General features: G+C 36.6%; 3 protein-coding genes across 3 annotated transcripts in view; 1 reads left to right on the forward strand and 2 right to left on the reverse strand.

Moving 5' to 3' along the window:
* CBG08706 overlaps positions 1-963 on the reverse strand; it is a gene marked incomplete at both ends in the record, with an annotated part of 9,213 nt that extends 8,250 nt beyond the window's left edge. Inside the window, 2 exons of the mRNA XM_002640550.1 lie at positions 35-316; positions 669-963. Coding sequence (XP_002640596.1) covers positions 35-316; positions 669-963 — 577 coding nt within the window. The remainder of the gene's footprint in view (positions 1-34; positions 317-668) is intronic.
* The window catches only part of Cbr-dlk-1, a gene marked incomplete at both ends in the record, with an annotated part of 12,858 nt that extends 455 nt beyond the window's left edge, over positions 1-12,403 (forward strand). The window contains 7 exons of the mRNA XM_002640551.1: positions 7,777-8,274; positions 8,343-8,492; positions 8,540-8,849; positions 10,593-10,989; positions 11,034-11,366; positions 11,611-12,266; positions 12,314-12,403. Coding sequence (XP_002640597.1) covers positions 7,777-8,274; positions 8,343-8,492; positions 8,540-8,849; positions 10,593-10,989; positions 11,034-11,366; positions 11,611-12,266; positions 12,314-12,403 — 2,434 coding nt within the window. The remainder of the gene's footprint in view (positions 1-7,776; positions 8,275-8,342; positions 8,493-8,539; positions 8,850-10,592; positions 10,990-11,033; positions 11,367-11,610; positions 12,267-12,313) is intronic.
* A 450-nt stretch (positions 12,404-12,853) lies between these two features.
* Positions 12,854-13,255, reverse strand: CBG08708 (the record flags this gene model as incomplete). Its single annotated transcript, XM_002640552.1, has 1 exon — positions 12,854-13,255. One exon carries the CDS (start codon positions 13,253-13,255, stop codon positions 12,854-12,856), a length of 402 nt encoding a protein of 133 aa, XP_002640598.1.
* Between the last annotated feature and the right edge of the window lie 4,272 nt (positions 13,256-17,527).

Consider the following 17,527-nt stretch of genomic DNA (forward strand, 5'->3'; position numbering starts at 1 on the left):
TGTCGATTTTCTTTCAAATTTTTCAAAGAATAACCTGTTCCAAAATTGCTGTACACACCCAGAGTTTCATTGTTTTTGGCCCAGAAGCAATCACCGTTCTGATTTCCTTCACATTGCAAACCAATCCAGATCGGAAGATTTTCAATCGTTGCCAAAAGTCCAAGCTGATAATTTTCCGCTTTGTTTTCTATAGAAACTAAACTAGAACCATATAACGTTTCACAGTTGCGTTCCGCGTCGGAAAAAGTTCTGTTTTCTGTGAATAATTTCCAGCACTTATGATTTTGGATTAGTTGAAAGCCATACGCGCAGATGACTGAAATTTTTTGATAAATACAACTCGTTTTACAGATGATGTTTTTTATTGAATCAAATCGTTAAATGTAGATTTTGGCGAATTCTACACAATGATTTGACATCTGAACTTGTTAAAACAAAGCTGTATCGAGCAGGAGCTATTAAATAAGCAAAGCTTCACAGCAAAGGCCCAAATAGCTTTTCGCGTTTAATACTGTTTACTCGCGTTACCAAATCAGAAAAAAGATTTATAGGGGTTTTCAGCTCGGTAGAACACCGTTAAAAACCTATAGTGTTTTACCTAGTTTACTTTTTTTATATTAGGTTGAGTCTTTGAGATGTAATGATCAAGAAAAATTTAAAAAGCTCACCTGTTCGCGTAGTAGCTGTTTCAGTTTGAACTACCGATTTTCGTTTAGGAACTAATAAGACAATTAGAAAAATTAAAAGCAATAAAATAAAAAGTCCTAATCCACCAAGAACGAATCTCCAGTGTTTTCGCCAGTAAAACAATAATATATTCGAAAATTGTGTCCTGGGGTCCTTTGGTTCACGATTATGAATAATGTAGGCGTAGCCAGGGTCTTCGTGAGCTTGGTCCCAATCAGACAAATTTTTTGCAGATAATACAAACTCTAAGCTTTTCGATACGCCGGTTTCCTGCATTTTTGGACATTGTATATATTCGTAGTTCTTGATTTCTTGATCTGAATAAAACATAGAAGATAGTGAACTTTCCACAAAAGAACTCACTCATTTTAGAGATTTTGAATATTGACTAGAAAAAAAGATAAGTGAAAAAAGTTCAGGGAAACTCTTATATGGAAGAATATTATGATGCGAGTGGAACTTTCGATAAAACGAAATAAGGCTTAAAACTTCGAAAATTGTTGTAATTCGACAAACATGGTTGGTTGATCGAATTTTAATGCAATAATTTTTAATAGGATCAGAAATTGGTGGTGGTTCGATAAGAATAAGTCTTGTAAAGAAATCAAATTACAGTCGTGCTCAATGCTAGACATATAACTTGGGTTTCAAACGTTTTCAAATTTTGAAATACTGAGGTTACAGAAATGAAAGTTGTTAGTGGTGTTGATCATTTTAGCAGAGGTAATTTTTAGGAAAACCTTCAATCAATGAGTATTGTGGCGACGAATACTGCAATGAGTCTCCACATTGGTAATTATTAACTTGTTGTAAAAGGAGGAAATACCTTATTGAGAAAATCAAAATTTCGAAAAATTTAACTTCAGTAAAAAAAGAATCAAAAGAGTGGGAGTCGAACCATATAAGAGAAATTAATGGTAAATTTTGAGCAAACTTTGGACTGCAATTTCAGCACTTTAGAGGTTTCTTAAGCAGGTTTTGAACCCCGTTTTTATAGGTTGCTCAATTACACCTGTTTTTTATATCTGCAATAAAACTTGGAGAAAAAATCAAAGTTTGCTTCCAGCGCGACAGTGCCAGATCACCCGTCTTCTATTTTTTGTGGGGTGTCTAGAGGGGCACTTCAATTATAGGGGCCTTTCAATTAGAGGGGGCACTTGTATTTTTTGTGGGGTTCCTGAGAGCATAATTTTTATTAGAGAAGCGTCGTTTTTCAGTGAAAATTGTTTTTTCTACTTTTGTCAAATTTTGAAAACTGGCACCTGTAAAATTGCAAGCCGTCGCTTGTCTTGATCTGGACTAAAATCCGATTTCGTATCAATCAAAATTTATTTCTTTGAATTTAGTAGGCATTTCTGATCGAAATTCAGATTTCTTGGTAATAATATGATCGCTAGAATTTCAAGAATGTTTTAATATCAGGAAACCCAATTTTAATGGCGAAAATCGCCCGAACGATACAAAATCTAAAATATTACGATTTTGCTATGCCACCTTGTAGACAAAAAAGAGCGACGGCTTCCAGATTTTCAGGTTCCAGTTTTTTCTAATGGGACAATAGTTCAATCAAAACAACAGAAAAAAAACAGGAAATCAATAGGGCACTTCAATCAGAGGAAGTACTACAAATGAAGGGCCCTTCAATTATAGGAGCACTTCAATTTCAGGGGCCCTTCTAATACAGGTTCTACGGTATTTTTATGCACCCGCCCTACTCTCCAGACCTTTCAAACAAATGGTCGTTTGTATTTTGGCAACATCATTGACTAGTTGAACACACAAAATAACAAATTCAGATAGCTTTAAATACAACCAAAAAAGGGGAGGAGTTTGAAAAAAGAGACAATATGATGCGGGGGAGAGGAATGCCTTTAGAGAAAAAAATCATATTGAAAAGTGTGTGAGTCACCAGGGCAAAGAGTGCGACGATCCTAAGACTCAACACAGTTTGGGGGTTTTAAACGTCATCTTGATAGAAAATACTTCAATTGAAAGGATGACACAAAAAAGGAGTTGACCCACTTTTTCAATTGTAGCCCTCCTCGTTCTGGGCCGATGGAATCAATAAATTTCCAGAGAATTACCAGACAAGTATTGATGCTCATGGACATTACTTTGATTAATCTAGCCCTCTCTTCTCTGAGGAAAATTTGCAAAATAAGAAAGAAATGTTCTTATCAACCTAATAACGATGGTATACGGAGAGACATCAACAATTTTATTCAAGTTCGACCAAAACCCACCACCCTGCGGACAGATCTCGGTTATATCAATGGTATAGTAGGCAGTTATTCTTTGTCCGTTTTTCGCTCATTTCCCGTTGTCTGAAAGTGTCCGAGTGGTCTGTCCGTGCATAAACGCGCCATGGGCTTGCCAGCCAGCCGTTTGAAACACTGGTGGCGCGGCAAGCAGACTGGTTCTATAATGTGCTTTATTATAGCTCACTTTGAGAAGAATTATGTTGCGTGTGTTCCAGAAAATCAATTGACCACTATTTTGCTTTTTTGAGAGGTTAAATTTCGACTAGTCAAGTAAATATTGTTAGCAATTGATTGTCTAGCGACGCCAGATTAGTGTTAAATCAGAAAGCCAGTTGAGGTCTTGTTTAAAAACTAGAAGCAAGTAAATGAACATTTGACAGTGTTTTCATCAGCTTTCGAAATGCAAATTTCTTTGTAGAATACCTTTTTTGAAAATTATTGTTCCCCAAAAAACTAAAAAAAACAGTATAAAAGAGTTTCAAGCTCAAGCCTGAAGTGGATTTTCCAGTCTCTTTTAACAAGTATACATTTTTTCTTAACACTGATTTCGTAATCGTTTTTGTTTCTCAGACATCATTCTTTGGAGAACCGGTTGTTCGCGTCCCCACCTCGGTGTTTTTGATCCCTTCCATTGTTCGGATAACTGTTTTTGTGTCGAAGTGGGATATTATCTATCTTTTAGACGTCTACCAAAAAAGTAAAGAAAATAGGACTAACTGGAGAGAACCATGATGTCAAAAGCAAGTTGAAGACAATAGAAGACAAGACATCGAATTTACTCACAAACTTGCAAGAAAAACTTATCACACAAAAAATTATAAAGTAGAAAGCATTTGGGTGTTTAATGAAATTTTAAACATGTATTTGATTATTCACTAGTGGTCATTTTCACCACCCCTGTCTTCAATAAATATCCGCATACTATTTTTATTCAGGATTTTACAGTTTGCAAGTTCTCTTTTGCCTTCACTCCTCGACCCTGCCTGTTTGATTAGCTTTTCTCTCCAACCTCCTACGTCTCTATTGTTTGTTTCCACTCTGATAGGTTTGCATTGTACAACGGTAAATTTTCCACGGGAGGATGTGAACTGGGAAAAATGCCAATAAGAGGTTAGAGATGATAGTGTGCAACTTGGTTAAAGAGACGAAAACAGCGAAAGAGACAGCAAAAGAGAAAAAGACACGGATGAAGTCAGTGGGAAGCTGGGAGGGTGTAGTGCTTCCTCTTTTCTCTTTCTCTCTCTCTCTCTCTCTCTCTCTCTCTCTCTTTTCTTATCTCGTCATGTTTCTCCTCTTTTTCCGACGTTTTTCTCAAAGTTTCTCTGTCTATTCTTTTCTCTAACCATGAAGTCCTTGCCAGAAAGCTTTTCGAAGAAGCCTGCATGCCACATTTTCGTTGGCGGTCATTTTCTATTTTGGAAAAGAGATAGAGAGAGAGAGAGAGAGAGAGAGAGAGAGAGAGAAAACTACAAATCTGATTCCTTCGTTGATTCTATTGTGATAGAAAAATCAGTGGAAATAAATATTGTTTTTCATTAGAAAAACTGGTCATCGCGAATACATTTAAACGGCCAAAGCTTACTTTTATTGTTGACAAAAATTACTCCCGGCTGTACTACGCTCCTTTCTCTTTTATTACAATTAAACTTATTCAAACTTCCTGATAACCATCAAATTTCTTTCTTTTTCGCATGTTTTAAAAAAAATATATTACCTGCCCCATAGAAAATCACATATTGAATGGATGAGTAATTCAAACAGAGACATACACACAGACACACATAGGCACTCAAACTCACCACCCTCATACACACATACTCACACGGACCGATGCGTGTGTTCTTCTCTTTCTTTTTCATCTTCCTCTTCATATCTTTTTTTTTCTTCTTCGGTTCGCGTAGGTTTTTCTCCGACCAACAATCAGGTGATCGACTCACGTTGGAAACTGAAGCACGGAATCAGTTTGGTCCAACAACTAACTTTTTAACAAACCACACAGTTTCTCATTTCTGGAAATGTCTTAAGTTATCAATTTAAAAAATTATATTTTCAAAGCAGTTATGTATTCCTGCTCCATTATTCATAAATGACCATCGCTGTCATTCCTTGGGTTTCTGAAAATACTTCAACCTCAATAATTTAGAGTAGTTTTCTATTTTTATATCATGACGTAGACTCTTTTTTTCCGGAAACTATGATTACTCCTAATATTGAAAGACAGTAGTATCAATTTTTTCTCATTCCACAATTAATGGACAAACTATATACCGTATTTCCTCTAACAGAAGACCACTCAATCCGTCAACTTGAAGTTCAATTATCATTATTTCTGTGAGAGATATCAAAAGTTTCTCAACTGATAAGCCGTTTTTCAGATTATAATCAACATTTTTCCAAATGACGCATTTTTGATACTTTTCATAGGAATCGAGATAATTGAGCTCAAAATCGAAGGTTTGAGTGCTTCTATTAAAGGAAATACAGTATTTTTATATAATGTTGTTTTTCAGTTTTTCTATTCAACCTACATTTCTTTATTATCTATTTTTTCTTAGCCAAAACCACTGCAATTATGATCTCTCCTCTTCTTTTCTTCGCTTTCCTCCTATGGATTTCCTCTTTTTTGAAAGGGTTTTGAGCTCTCTCAAAGCTTTCTCAAAAGAGATATTTATGCCAAAAGAGCTCTTTTTGTTGGGAGGTTGGTGGCGCGGCGCGTAGCATGGCAACGGCACGCGCTTCAAAGCTCTGCCAAGAATACACAAGTCGGTTCCAAGGACGTAAGGCGCACCAAAATGTTCTTTTTTAAACTTTCTGAAAGCAGAAAAAACAAAATAACGACAGACCATTAAAACATAATTCGAGAAATCTCGCAACTCTTTTCTCCCTCTGTTCTAATGTTCCTCATCGCATCTACCGCCCAAGTCTTCTTTCACTAAACCACGTCATCATGTTTCTCCCCTTCTCTTTTGAATTGATTTGTCCTCGATTTCCTGTCCGCTGCGGCAGTGGTTGGTGACTACAACGTCGATTGAAAAAATATATAGACAGTGTCGATTCTTCGAAATTTATTTTATTCGTTTCATTTTCAGTTTGCTTATCCAAAATTAGGAAAACTGTAAATCTATAGTTTTATTGCTGGAGTCTCCTTAAATCATTTTTAATTGAAAATGTATTCCGTATATCAAGAAGTCTGTAATTTCAGATATGACATCTACCACAATATTAACCACTCTCGACTTGGTCACACCAACATCAGGTATGTTTTTGGATGCTTCGTGCATTTTCTCTGAGTCTCTTCACTTTTTCTTTTATTCTCTCTATCTTAAAGAAACGGAAGGAAGGCATAGGCAGAGGGGCAATCCGACGTCGCTCCAGCCACGTGGAAGTTTTTTGAGGTCGTTTCCTTCAATTCAGTCGTTTAGCGTATTACAAATAGATAGGCTAGTGAACTGTTCATCGTGTTAGAGACCAGTTCTATTATGATAAGAAAAGTAGAATATATGCCAGATGTTTATTTTGAAAAATCCAAAAAATAATGAATCTGTGAAAAAAAATTTAAACTATCGGAGTCCTCGTTTCTTTTTTCTGACATCTATTTCTCTTTTTTTCACAGAAAAAAGGCACATTCACCCATCTATTTTGGTGTGTGCGTGTGCTCCATTGACGTCATCACTGAAGAAGAATAAGAAAGCTAGAGAGAAAACGGGACCATGAGTCAGCGGGGACCCGTTGAGCTAGTCGGAGAATGGGTCAGAGTAGCTCATGCAAAAGCATACAGAACTGTTACGAAATATCCAGGATGTTAGAAACTTGCAATAAGTAAGATCTATGATCTTATATATGAAACATAAGTGTTTAAAAATCGAGAAGTAAGAGAAGAAGTAATACCTGGGAATATCGGAAAGTTTGGATATTCATAATATTTGAGAAATGAAATTTTATTGTTTCCCCTTTCCCACCCCAAGTTAGTTTAATGTAAATATTCCCACAAAACTTGCATTCTATCATTATCAGTCTTTCAACAGACCATGTGAGGGCGCTGACCACACCTCCAATCACTTTTTTTCTGTTAATCAATGACTCTGTCACTTTTTGTAAGGGGAAGGTTAGTAGTCTTATCACTAAACTATCGTCACTTTTCTTGATTTTCTCGATTTTTTCTCGAAATATTACTCACTTATTGGGCATTCAGAGGTTGAAGCTAGAAAACACCATTCTAATAGCCCACTTCGCCCTAGTCAGCAAATCTCGATCCTACACCTCGGGTCAATATATCACTGTCTAACCCCTTTTCGAAGTTTATGGCGCCATTACCAAGTGACTCATACTAATAGACGCTGGAGAGTATGATCTACGCTCTTCTTCTGATAAAAAATGTTTTTTTCAAGCAAAATTCTAAATTTTCAGAACAACCCGGACCGATGCAAGCAGAACCATCAAGTGCAGCAGACGCTAGTACTTCTGATTTTTCAACTGTCTTTTGAGCTCAAATGGATCAGAACTAGTCACACAGAGTGCACCAAATACGCCTATACAACACCGAGAACTTGCAAATGCCGAATTCGGTAAGAACGAAGATTAGCATACTTCACAGTTTTTTTATTTCTTTTTTCAGCTAATCCGAACGCGAACAGCATGATGGCTGCAGCGGGAAATGCCTCTAAACCTAGCCTAAATAATTTTTACGCGGAAGGACTGGGTCATCTTCGGGAAGGACTTTTCTCTTGTTTTCGACCAGTTTTAGGATACTTCGGAGGAAAACCTACACAAGAAATGTAACTGAATCATTTTGAAATGAGCATCCCGACACTAATACATTGTTTTACAGTGAGAAAACTGAAGACGAAGGATGGGAAATTCCATTTGACGCAATCTCTAACCTAGAATGGCTTGGCTCGGGGTCTCAAGGAGCTGTTTTCCATGGACAATATGAAAATAGAACTGTTGCTGTCAAAAAAGTCAATCAACTAAAAGAGACTGAAATCAAACACCTTCGACATCTTCGGCACAAAAATATCATCGAATTTCTAGGAGTTTGCTCGAAAAGTCCGTGCTATTGCATTGTGATGGAATACTGTCCAAAAGGGCAATTATGTACAGTACTCAGACAAAAGAATCTTATCACGCGTCAAATGTTCTCGGATTGGGTTAAAGAAATCGCAGATGGAATGCATTATCTTCATCAAAATAAAGTCATTCATCGAGATTTGAAATCACCAAACATCTTAATCTCTGCTGAAGACTCTATCAAAATTTGTGATTTTGGAACATCCCATCTACAAAAGAAAAATGACAGTACTATGATGTCATTTTGTGGGACTGTAAGGTTAGTGGGAAAAACAGTTTTAAAAAACATTAAAATGAGTTCCATGAATATATTTTCTCGGCTTTCAGCTGGATGGCTCCTGAAATGATCAAAAAGGAACCTTGCAACGAAAAAGTCGACGTCTATTCATTTGGTGTTGTTCTTTGGGAAATGCTCACTCGAGAAACCCCGTATGCTAACATTGCTCAAATGGCGATTATCTTTGGTGTCGGAACAAAGTGAGTCGAATTAAAAAAAAAAAAAACTTTCAAATTTGTTTTTTCAGCATTCTTAACTTACCAATGCCAGAAGAAGCTCCACGTGGGCTAGTACTACTCATCAAGCAGTGTCTTTCCCAAAAAGGCCGAAACCGTCCGTCGTTCTCACACATTCGTCAGCACTGGGAGATATTCAAGCCAGAACTGTTCGAGATGACAGAAGATGAATGGCAGGTGGCTTGGGATTCATACAGAGAATTCGCAAAAGCCATTCAGTACCCTTCTACTGTAACTAAAGATCACGGTGGACCAAAAAGTGCGTTTGCCATGGAGGAGGAGATGCAAAGAAAGCGTCATGAACAGCTGAATCATATTAAGGTACGATTTTCTATTGAAATTATTCATCATCGTAATAGGTTGGTGAAAATGTATCAGAAAAAGTTAAATTATAGATATATATTTTTCATTATCATTACTAATAACAAACACCAAATTCGGTATGTGAGAATGTATGTAGCGTGACTGTTTACCCACTCAAAGTTAACCGTTCGAGCTGGAATTCGGATGGATGAATCGGAAATTTTTATTAGTTTTTGCCCGACCCTTTCTATTTTGTTGTTTCTGACGTCTTCTGGAAACGTTCTTCTCCTTTTTCAGTACAAATTTTAAGAAAATTATGGAAGCAATATTTACGTCATTCCCGTCTAACCTCCCAATTGTTTTTCTTATCACCGCTATTTCTGAGCGAAAGTTAATTTTGTGAAAATAGTTTTTTAGTATGGATTTTGGAAAATTAAAAGGGAGGGAAATGTCTGGAAAAGTTAAAATGCATTCTTGAAAAGAGAGAAAAAACTATGAAAGAGCAGATAAAAATGAGAGATCTTCAGAAAAATATTCTACCGCGCTCTCTGAATTCCTGGAATTTTCCGAAGTTTGAAGAATTCAACAACTCAGAATCGAATTGAATTCAACAACTCCAAAATGGAAACTTTTTGGATTTGAATTTTTGAAATTTGGTTTCGAATTTTTCTGGAATCTCTGAATCGTAATGACTTCAAAATCAGAGAATAACTTGAGAGTTTTAAAACTTTGATTCTCCGAGTTCCTAAATTTCTTGACTTTGAATCTAAAATATCTGATCTTCGAAATTTGAAAGTTCAAAAACGCAAAAAATTTTGGAACTTAAGAAATCCTCAAACTTTGAATTCTGGAATGAAGAAATTCAAAAAAATTGCTGATATTTGTGAACCTGGATTTCAAAAAGAAATTAAGAAACTCAGGAAATCCGAAATTTGAATTTTCCGATTTTCAGGAATTTGGGAACTTTTCAATTTCTCAATTTCCAGAATTTAAAATTATGGAACTAAGGAATTTAAGAATATTCAAATTCAGAAATTAGAATTCATTAAAGATGGGGGACATGAAAAAATAATGTTCTCGAAATTCCGTTCAAAGATGCCCCTCGAGGAGTTGAACTTATGAGGGCGATGATTGACGGTGCGGCGCCGCTACCGACTGAGCCACGCGGGCAAAGAGAAAGCGCACGCCCGATTGCATACATAAAGGCGAGGACGACAGCTGTACGCAGAGTGACATTAAGCGTTGTACACCGTGACGGTAGAATGCATACTCTAACTACAAAAAACTACGAAAAATCTCCTGTCCCTCCACCTTTAAGCCACCAATTTGAAATTTCTGAATTTCTGACTTCTCGAATGTCTAAATTTTCCAGTTTTTGAACTACTGAATTTGAACTTTCTGAATTATCTTCAGAATTTTAGATTTTCCGATTTTACAAAACTTCTTACAAAACTTCCGAATTTTTTAATTTTGAATTTGTGAATTTCCAAAAGTTCGAACTTCCCAAATTTTCAGTTCCGATTTTTCGATTTTCCGAGATTCAGAATTTTGGAAATTGAGAGTTTCAGGATTCCAGAAGTTCTTACTTTAATTTTTTTTAATGTCCCTTGCTTCCATATATTTTCGTAGCTTACAAAAAAAATACAGACATTTCCATATGATTACGGGTAAAGTAAGCGGGAGCCAGGAGGTTTAGCCCCGAAGGGGCGTAAACCGACTGGTAACTTTTTATTATATTATTTATAATATATTTGGTTTCAGGATATCCGTCATATGTATGAAGCCAAATTGAAACGAACTAACAAAATGTACGATAAACTGCAAGGATGTTTCACAGAGCTTAAATTGAAGGAACACGAGTTGGCGGAGTGGGAAAGAAATTTAGCAGAACGAGAGCAAATGCATGTTTATAACAGTCCAAGATCCATGTCAGCTGCTCCAAGATTTCAACTTCGTGGAAACTGCTATCCTAACGAAGCTTATGAGGAAATGTCATCAGATGAGGATGGTCAGTGCCCACCTTGTCGAGGATCACCATATCGAAATTCGAACATGAGCACGTCTTCTGGTGCTCAAAGCTCACCATTTTCAAGGCAATCTTCATGTAGAAGCAGTGCTGGTCAACAAACTCGAAGAAGTGAAGGGGCCAATGCTCAGAGTCAGTTTCAAATCAACCTTTTCTTATTCCATTGTGGCTTTCAGAAATCTCCCGAAACGATTTGTTGCGGCATTCATCATCCTACTGGGAAACAATTGGAAACAGAGGATCTCCAGCAAGAGGATCCGGATTCTCACAAGACTCTGGAGTGTGGAGTGCTGGAGTCAGTTCCATGGCAATCAATGGAGGAGTACAAGGCGGAGTACCCGTCACCTACGCTCAAACCATTTATCGAAACGGGGAAGGAAGATGGTCGGACGGGCGAATTGCTTCACGTCGCCGTGTGTCTTCATCTGCCAACAAGAACTTGCCGCCTGTTTTCTTTACACGAGACAGTCCTTCTCGTGTTCCTCACGGTGTGGTCAATCACTCTGCTCGTATGTGCATGTCTTTTTTTCTTCCACCAAACTTCTTCAGTTTGCATGATTCGTTAGACTACTGAACATAGTGTTAGCCTTTACCACGTTCTAGAATTGTTTTTCAAATAGTTTGTTGTGATTCAGTTGATCAATCAAAAAACGGTGTATTTTTTTCAATCACTTCCTCTTTTCCCACTCACTATCAAGACGAAACTTCACTGAACTTATCCAACTGATTTTTCATAAAATACGTAATTTTCAGCAAGAAGCAGCTCGAAACTCAACCGCTCATCGTATCCATCTCGAAATGCTCCACATCAACTGGAAGACGGGTGTTGTTGCAACCATGGCCGTGTTCCACGAGCGAAATCTGTTGCGGTGTCCATGGCAACTCGTGGGAGATCTCCAACACCATACGACAACGATGCTTCAGATGCTGCAGAGAATCCTGATATTCACTATGAACTGCAAATTCCAGAGACTACTTCATATGACGAGGCGTTGAAGTCAATTGGAGAAACAGACGATGTAGAAATGGATGCAGCTAATGGCGTCAATCCTATTTATTCCTCTCCAATAACTACCTATAACAATCCTTGCCATGTAAACTATGAAAATGTGACAGAAGAGAATGCTAATGACATTGATCTGACTTCTTCTATGGATTCAAGGAGATCAAGAGCTGATGACGCAGACGTGGAATCGTCAGAGGATGAAGGAAATGGAAATAATATTCTAAACACTTCGATGGAGTCCGAGGAATTGAGGTACAGAATCGATACATCGCAAAGTACTATGATGAGCTCTTTGGAAAGAAGCCTTGAGATTGGTGCTACTAGATCCGATGGACTGAGCGATAACGAACGGAGGGTTCAGGCTGTGAAGCACAGCATTAAGACACACAGAAGAACATCCTCGGTAGTCTTCGAGAAATAGAGTATTTCAATGATAAAATAATTTTTCAGAACCCTCAAGCTATCATTCATCAACGTATTGAAGAATATTCGTCGTCTGCCACAGAAGATAGTGATGACGCTGGAGCCGTCAGAATTTGAAGTTTTAATATTTGTTTGAAAATATTTTAGTAGTCATTTCAAACTCAAATCTCATACTCTCACATTCCGCCTTTGATAATTTGTCCAAAGTTGTCAGCTATGTCCTTTTTTGCCGCTTCATTGATACTTAACTTATGCCCCGACTTTCAAGATTCTCGATTGTTAACTATAGAAAGTAGTATATCCCAACGATAACCGGTAACTCATACGTTTCAACTTATTTTGTTTAAAACATCTTCCAACACATTTTATATGTCGATTATGCCCTATTTTTGTATTATGGAGCATTTTGAATTTTAAAGTTAATTTATTTTAATACTAAAAATATTTTTGAAAAAAAAAATTTATTTTTATTCACAATAAACCTATAATATTTGGACTTCTTCCACTTTTTGATCGAGCCAGAAATGGCCAATGTATTAATAACTGAATTTCACGGAAAGAAAACACCTACTCGAGACTACAGTATGCAGGAGGTAAATATAGATTCTGATCATTTTCTGCATAATCTGGCGGATTCTCCATGACAATAATTGCTTGAAGAGGAGGCAAAGGCGGTTCTTCAGTCTCATGAGTTCGAACAGGAGGCAGCTCTGTTGTGCTCTGCGACTCACGTTTATAATGTACACTTGTTTTACTGAGGCATGCTTTGAAACACCCGATGATAGCAGTAAGAATAATCTGTAAATACTCATGAGTTTCCGACCTCTTGGAAGGTTGAATTACCATTACTACTAACAGCATCATTGCTCCATCCAGAACATCACAGAACCAACCAGTGCATCCAAACTCTGACCCACCTGCACTACCGCGACGGTTCGAGTTTATCAGTAAAGCACTGCCACCTCCCATTCGGACACAACTCAAAAAAACTGCTCTGTAGAAAGGTTGAGAATGATTCGTGAAAAGTTGTGAAATGAGACGAGGTGAAATAGCAACCGCCTGTGGTGTTGTTCAAAAATGCATTAAATTGTCCATTGTTGACGTCCAAAGACATTTCCTGAACAATGGTGAATACAAGAAAAAGGTTAAGAGATCGAGAATGTTCATTTTTGGAATAAGTTTTTACAATGCATTATAGAAATTATACGGCAGCATTTACAAGGTTTGCAAGCTGGTTTATCGAATCTGAAAAGTGTTGAATTCCTAATTTCTTACTATTAATCAGAAAAACTTACTTCAAAGAAGAATAGGATGGGGGCATCTGACTTTCAACTACGTCATCTGATGACGGATTTGATGACTCTGATGTCCGAGTAGATCTAGTTGATGACGTTGACTTGAAGCAACCATAGAAGAACAGGATTATCTGAATAAAATTGTTGCGGCTCAAATAGGGTTCGAAAATGGGTAATTAATACATCTTTATATTAAAACACTTCTGTGCGTAACTAACCGTACAAAATACTCCTACCGCTACACCAAGAAAGAATACACCGAACTGTTTTAATTGATACCACCCCTCCAAATTTTCTAATTGCATGCTTTAAAAAAGAAAGAAATGGAGTGTTGCCTTGAGAGGTCGATTAATGTATGGAAATGGAAAGTTGTACGCCGGACATCAGAAGAAAGACATTCTGTTAGAGAGACCGAAAGAGACCAATTGGTCAAACGAGAATGACGTTATTTGATCTTATATGCTTGTTTTTTTAACCAATTTACGTTCAGAAGCGGAAATCGGCAGACAAAAAACACCTAACAGTTTCATTTTTGATGTTAACGCTGTTTTGCAAATAAAAAATTGAAGTCCGGAGAGAAATTTACTTTAGTTGGAGCCTGTCTGGTTCATTTTGATTATATAGAAACGCACGGAAGAGGTTCAGGTTCTATGGGTACATCGAAAAAAGGTACATCGATGATACCTCGAGTTTTAGGGTACATTAGTTCAGGTGGTACATGGGATCTTGGGGTGTAGGGCTTTCTAGCCGAAGCCTGTAATTTCCAGAGAAAAAGTGAAATAGTTTGTAAATAAATACTTTTTTCGACATTCGACATGACGAAAAAAAACCAATTTACTCAAAAACTAGATGCACCACTTTTTGATGTACCCTTGAATACTGGACCCCCGGAAGAACATTGCAGATTCCCCTATCATCTCTTGTGGTATTGGTTCATAAAACGATGCATATCTACAGACAGGAAATTGGATAATTGTATAGTCTAGACAATCCTCAATATTATACCGGAAACTGACAATGAGAACAAAACATGAACATTGTCTATTGCCACCGTATTCTGTCCTTACTGTTTTTGAGATATATGTTTTCAAATGAAGGTTTTCTGTCTGTTTTTATGTTTGTGGTTCCCTAGTTGAGGCGAATTCCGTTCTGTCTGTTTTTAGATGATTTTCTCACAAGCAGACAGAGGAGCATTTACCATTGCTTATGATATTTGGGGAAAAGGTGTGGTCGTTTTGATCAGGTTCCTAGTGTAGATTTTAAGCAGTTTCCAACCAATGAATTTCAAAAAAAAGTTAATTATTATATGAAAGGATAATTTATGAATATTGTAGGGAAATGCTCATATCCTCTAATAGTTAAGTATCTCAATTTGAAAGTAAATTCACAGTGTTTTATCGGTACATTATAATTTCGCTCCGAGGCTAAATTTATATGCCGACGTAAAGGTTTTGGTATCGACGCAATTCAAAAGCTGAAAAGAATGCCGAGTCGCTAGGTTTTCATCCGCTTCAGCGAATTTTTATTATTTTCTCTCGGGCAAAAGTAATCCTGTTTTCGTTTCTTTTTTTATTTCCTGTGACTTTTCTGTAATCCATAATGCTCTTGTAGACAAGTGATCTTTCTAGATGAATGCTTTTCACAACTTTTCAGGAACTATATTCAGGAATTGATATACAGCAAACTATCCTTGTATTTGGGTTTCTGGTCCTTATTTTAAGCAAAAAAATGGTTCAAACACAATAGAAATTCTTTATGACCTCAGACGGGTTTTGTTAAACCCATAATTTTTAAGAATTTGTAGAAATGTTATTTTTTATGCACTTTTAATATTGTTTCTCATGTCTCACTGACCAGAACCGCCCACCGTTTGGATCTAATATCAGTGGTGCTGTCTGGTTTTCTATTGCTAAATAATTGTATGTTTATCGTTGAGCGCTCGAGAATGTGCTAGGCTTTTCCGCTAAAGGTTATAATCAGTTTGTCAGTTTGTTGAGGGAGAAAAGGTAACTTCAGAAATAAAATGGGAGGAGCTTGAGAATATTATTCGAAGTAATACGACATTAAGCTGATATAGAATGGAAATTCAATTATTCATTTATCACCTGACGTCTTCTTCAGAACATCCTCTGCGCTTTTCTACTTTTTATCATTCAAAATACAAACTCTGCATACGATAACCATTACTCACGCTTTTGCGAGATGTATATTAATAGTCTTTAATTGAATATCCAAAATCAGGTGAAAATTTGAAAATCTGTTATCCAACAAAGAAGGGGGGGGGGCACCTGCTAGTGTCTCCTGTTTTCTAGTCATGCGAGATGTTGAATACAATTTTCTTTCAACTTCCTTCCAAGTTTTTGTTTTTATATTGTCGGAATAATTGAACTGTCATCTCATGTTTGCAATCTTACTTATGAATTAGGTGTTTTGCACTGAGCCTGACCCAATTTTAACTTTTTAGAAATATACCATAAAAACTATATTAGATAGCCGCTCTATTGTTCGGAGGTGGTCTGGAGTGTCACTGTATTAGGAGCTGGCATTCAATTAGAGGCTGGCACTTTATTTCTCGGCACCAGTTTCCCTCTGAAAATCATCTCAAAGTCTTATATTTTTAACTCTATCATACAACAAATTTCGAAATTTTCTTTTTTTCTCTTTTCTGAGGGTCTGACTGACTTTCGATGAATGACATCCGCCTTATAAACTTTAGTCAATTACAGTATCTCTTTCAAGCTTGGAAAAGTCGTTAAAATAAGAATCATAAAAAAGTTATTAAAAACAGAAAATGTTTTTTGGGTTATGAAATTAATCAACTTTCACGATAGTTGCATGATATCAGCAGTGGCATTAGAGGCTGGCATTCAATTAGAGGTGGCTATCTAATAGAGTTTTTACGGTATTTGTTGTCGCTGAGTGATAAAGAAAATGCTGACAGCGGATATCTCATTAAATTTTTTTAAAAGGTGGTGTACGGTGAAATTTTTTATTGCATCAAAATGTGCAGAAATGCATGTAGATTGACATAAAAATAAAGAAAAAATTCAAAAAATTCCTTCATCGAGAAAAACGCATCGAAAAATACTTTTCAAATTTTCCGATGTATCTGGAAGAAAAATCGACAAAAACCTAGAAAACTCTTTAAAAAGCGAAAAAAAAGTGAAAACGAGCGAAAAAATTTTAAAAGTTTGACTTCGCGCGCTTTTACTCACCGGGCGGCCTAGAAAAACCTCGTCCCTAAGGGCTTTCAGCGTATTTTTCGATGCGTTTTTCTCGATGAAAGAATTTTTTTTTTGAATTTTTTCTTTATTTTTAAGTCAATCTACATGCATTTCTGCACATTTTGATGCAATAAAAAATATCACCGTACACCACCTTTAAAGGCGCAAGAACAAACTACCGTATCTTTTGAGGGAAAAAATATTGAAAAACTATGTCAATCTTCGGAAAGTTATGAAAGCGGGTAAACAAATTTAAAATGGGGGTTGAAAGATAGTTCGCTCTTGTGCGTTTCAGAAAACTCAACGAGATGTCTGCTCTCCACGTGCATTGATTTCGGACAAAAGTAATAGCTATTGGTATATTTTCATCCTCAATTCCGTCACTTTTTTCTCTAACGAAAAATTGTATTATTTGAATGATTCAACTACAAGTCCTCTATTGAATAGAGCGAAGAGCGATTTCTAGAATATTTATCTCCATGACATTCTGAAAATTGATCTTCACGACCGCAGAAAGTTAAGAAGAGTGATATTTTTCAAACAGGATGAATGATGATTTGCTCTGAAGAGCTACAAAAAAGTGAAATAGTTTTATGCTCCTTCAAACTCATACATACCGTAAACACTAATAGAACGCCACCCCAAACGTTTAGCTTTGAGCCAGTTTATCTCTGTTCCTGTGAAATATATCGAAAAATGGTCAATTGATGAAATGCTCATCA

The sequence above is a fragment of the Caenorhabditis briggsae genome (genome assembly GCF_000004555.2).
Source record: "Caenorhabditis briggsae complete genome, chrI, whole genome shotgun sequence".
Taxonomy (NCBI): Eukaryota; Metazoa; Nematoda; class Chromadorea; order Rhabditida; family Rhabditidae; genus Caenorhabditis; species Caenorhabditis briggsae.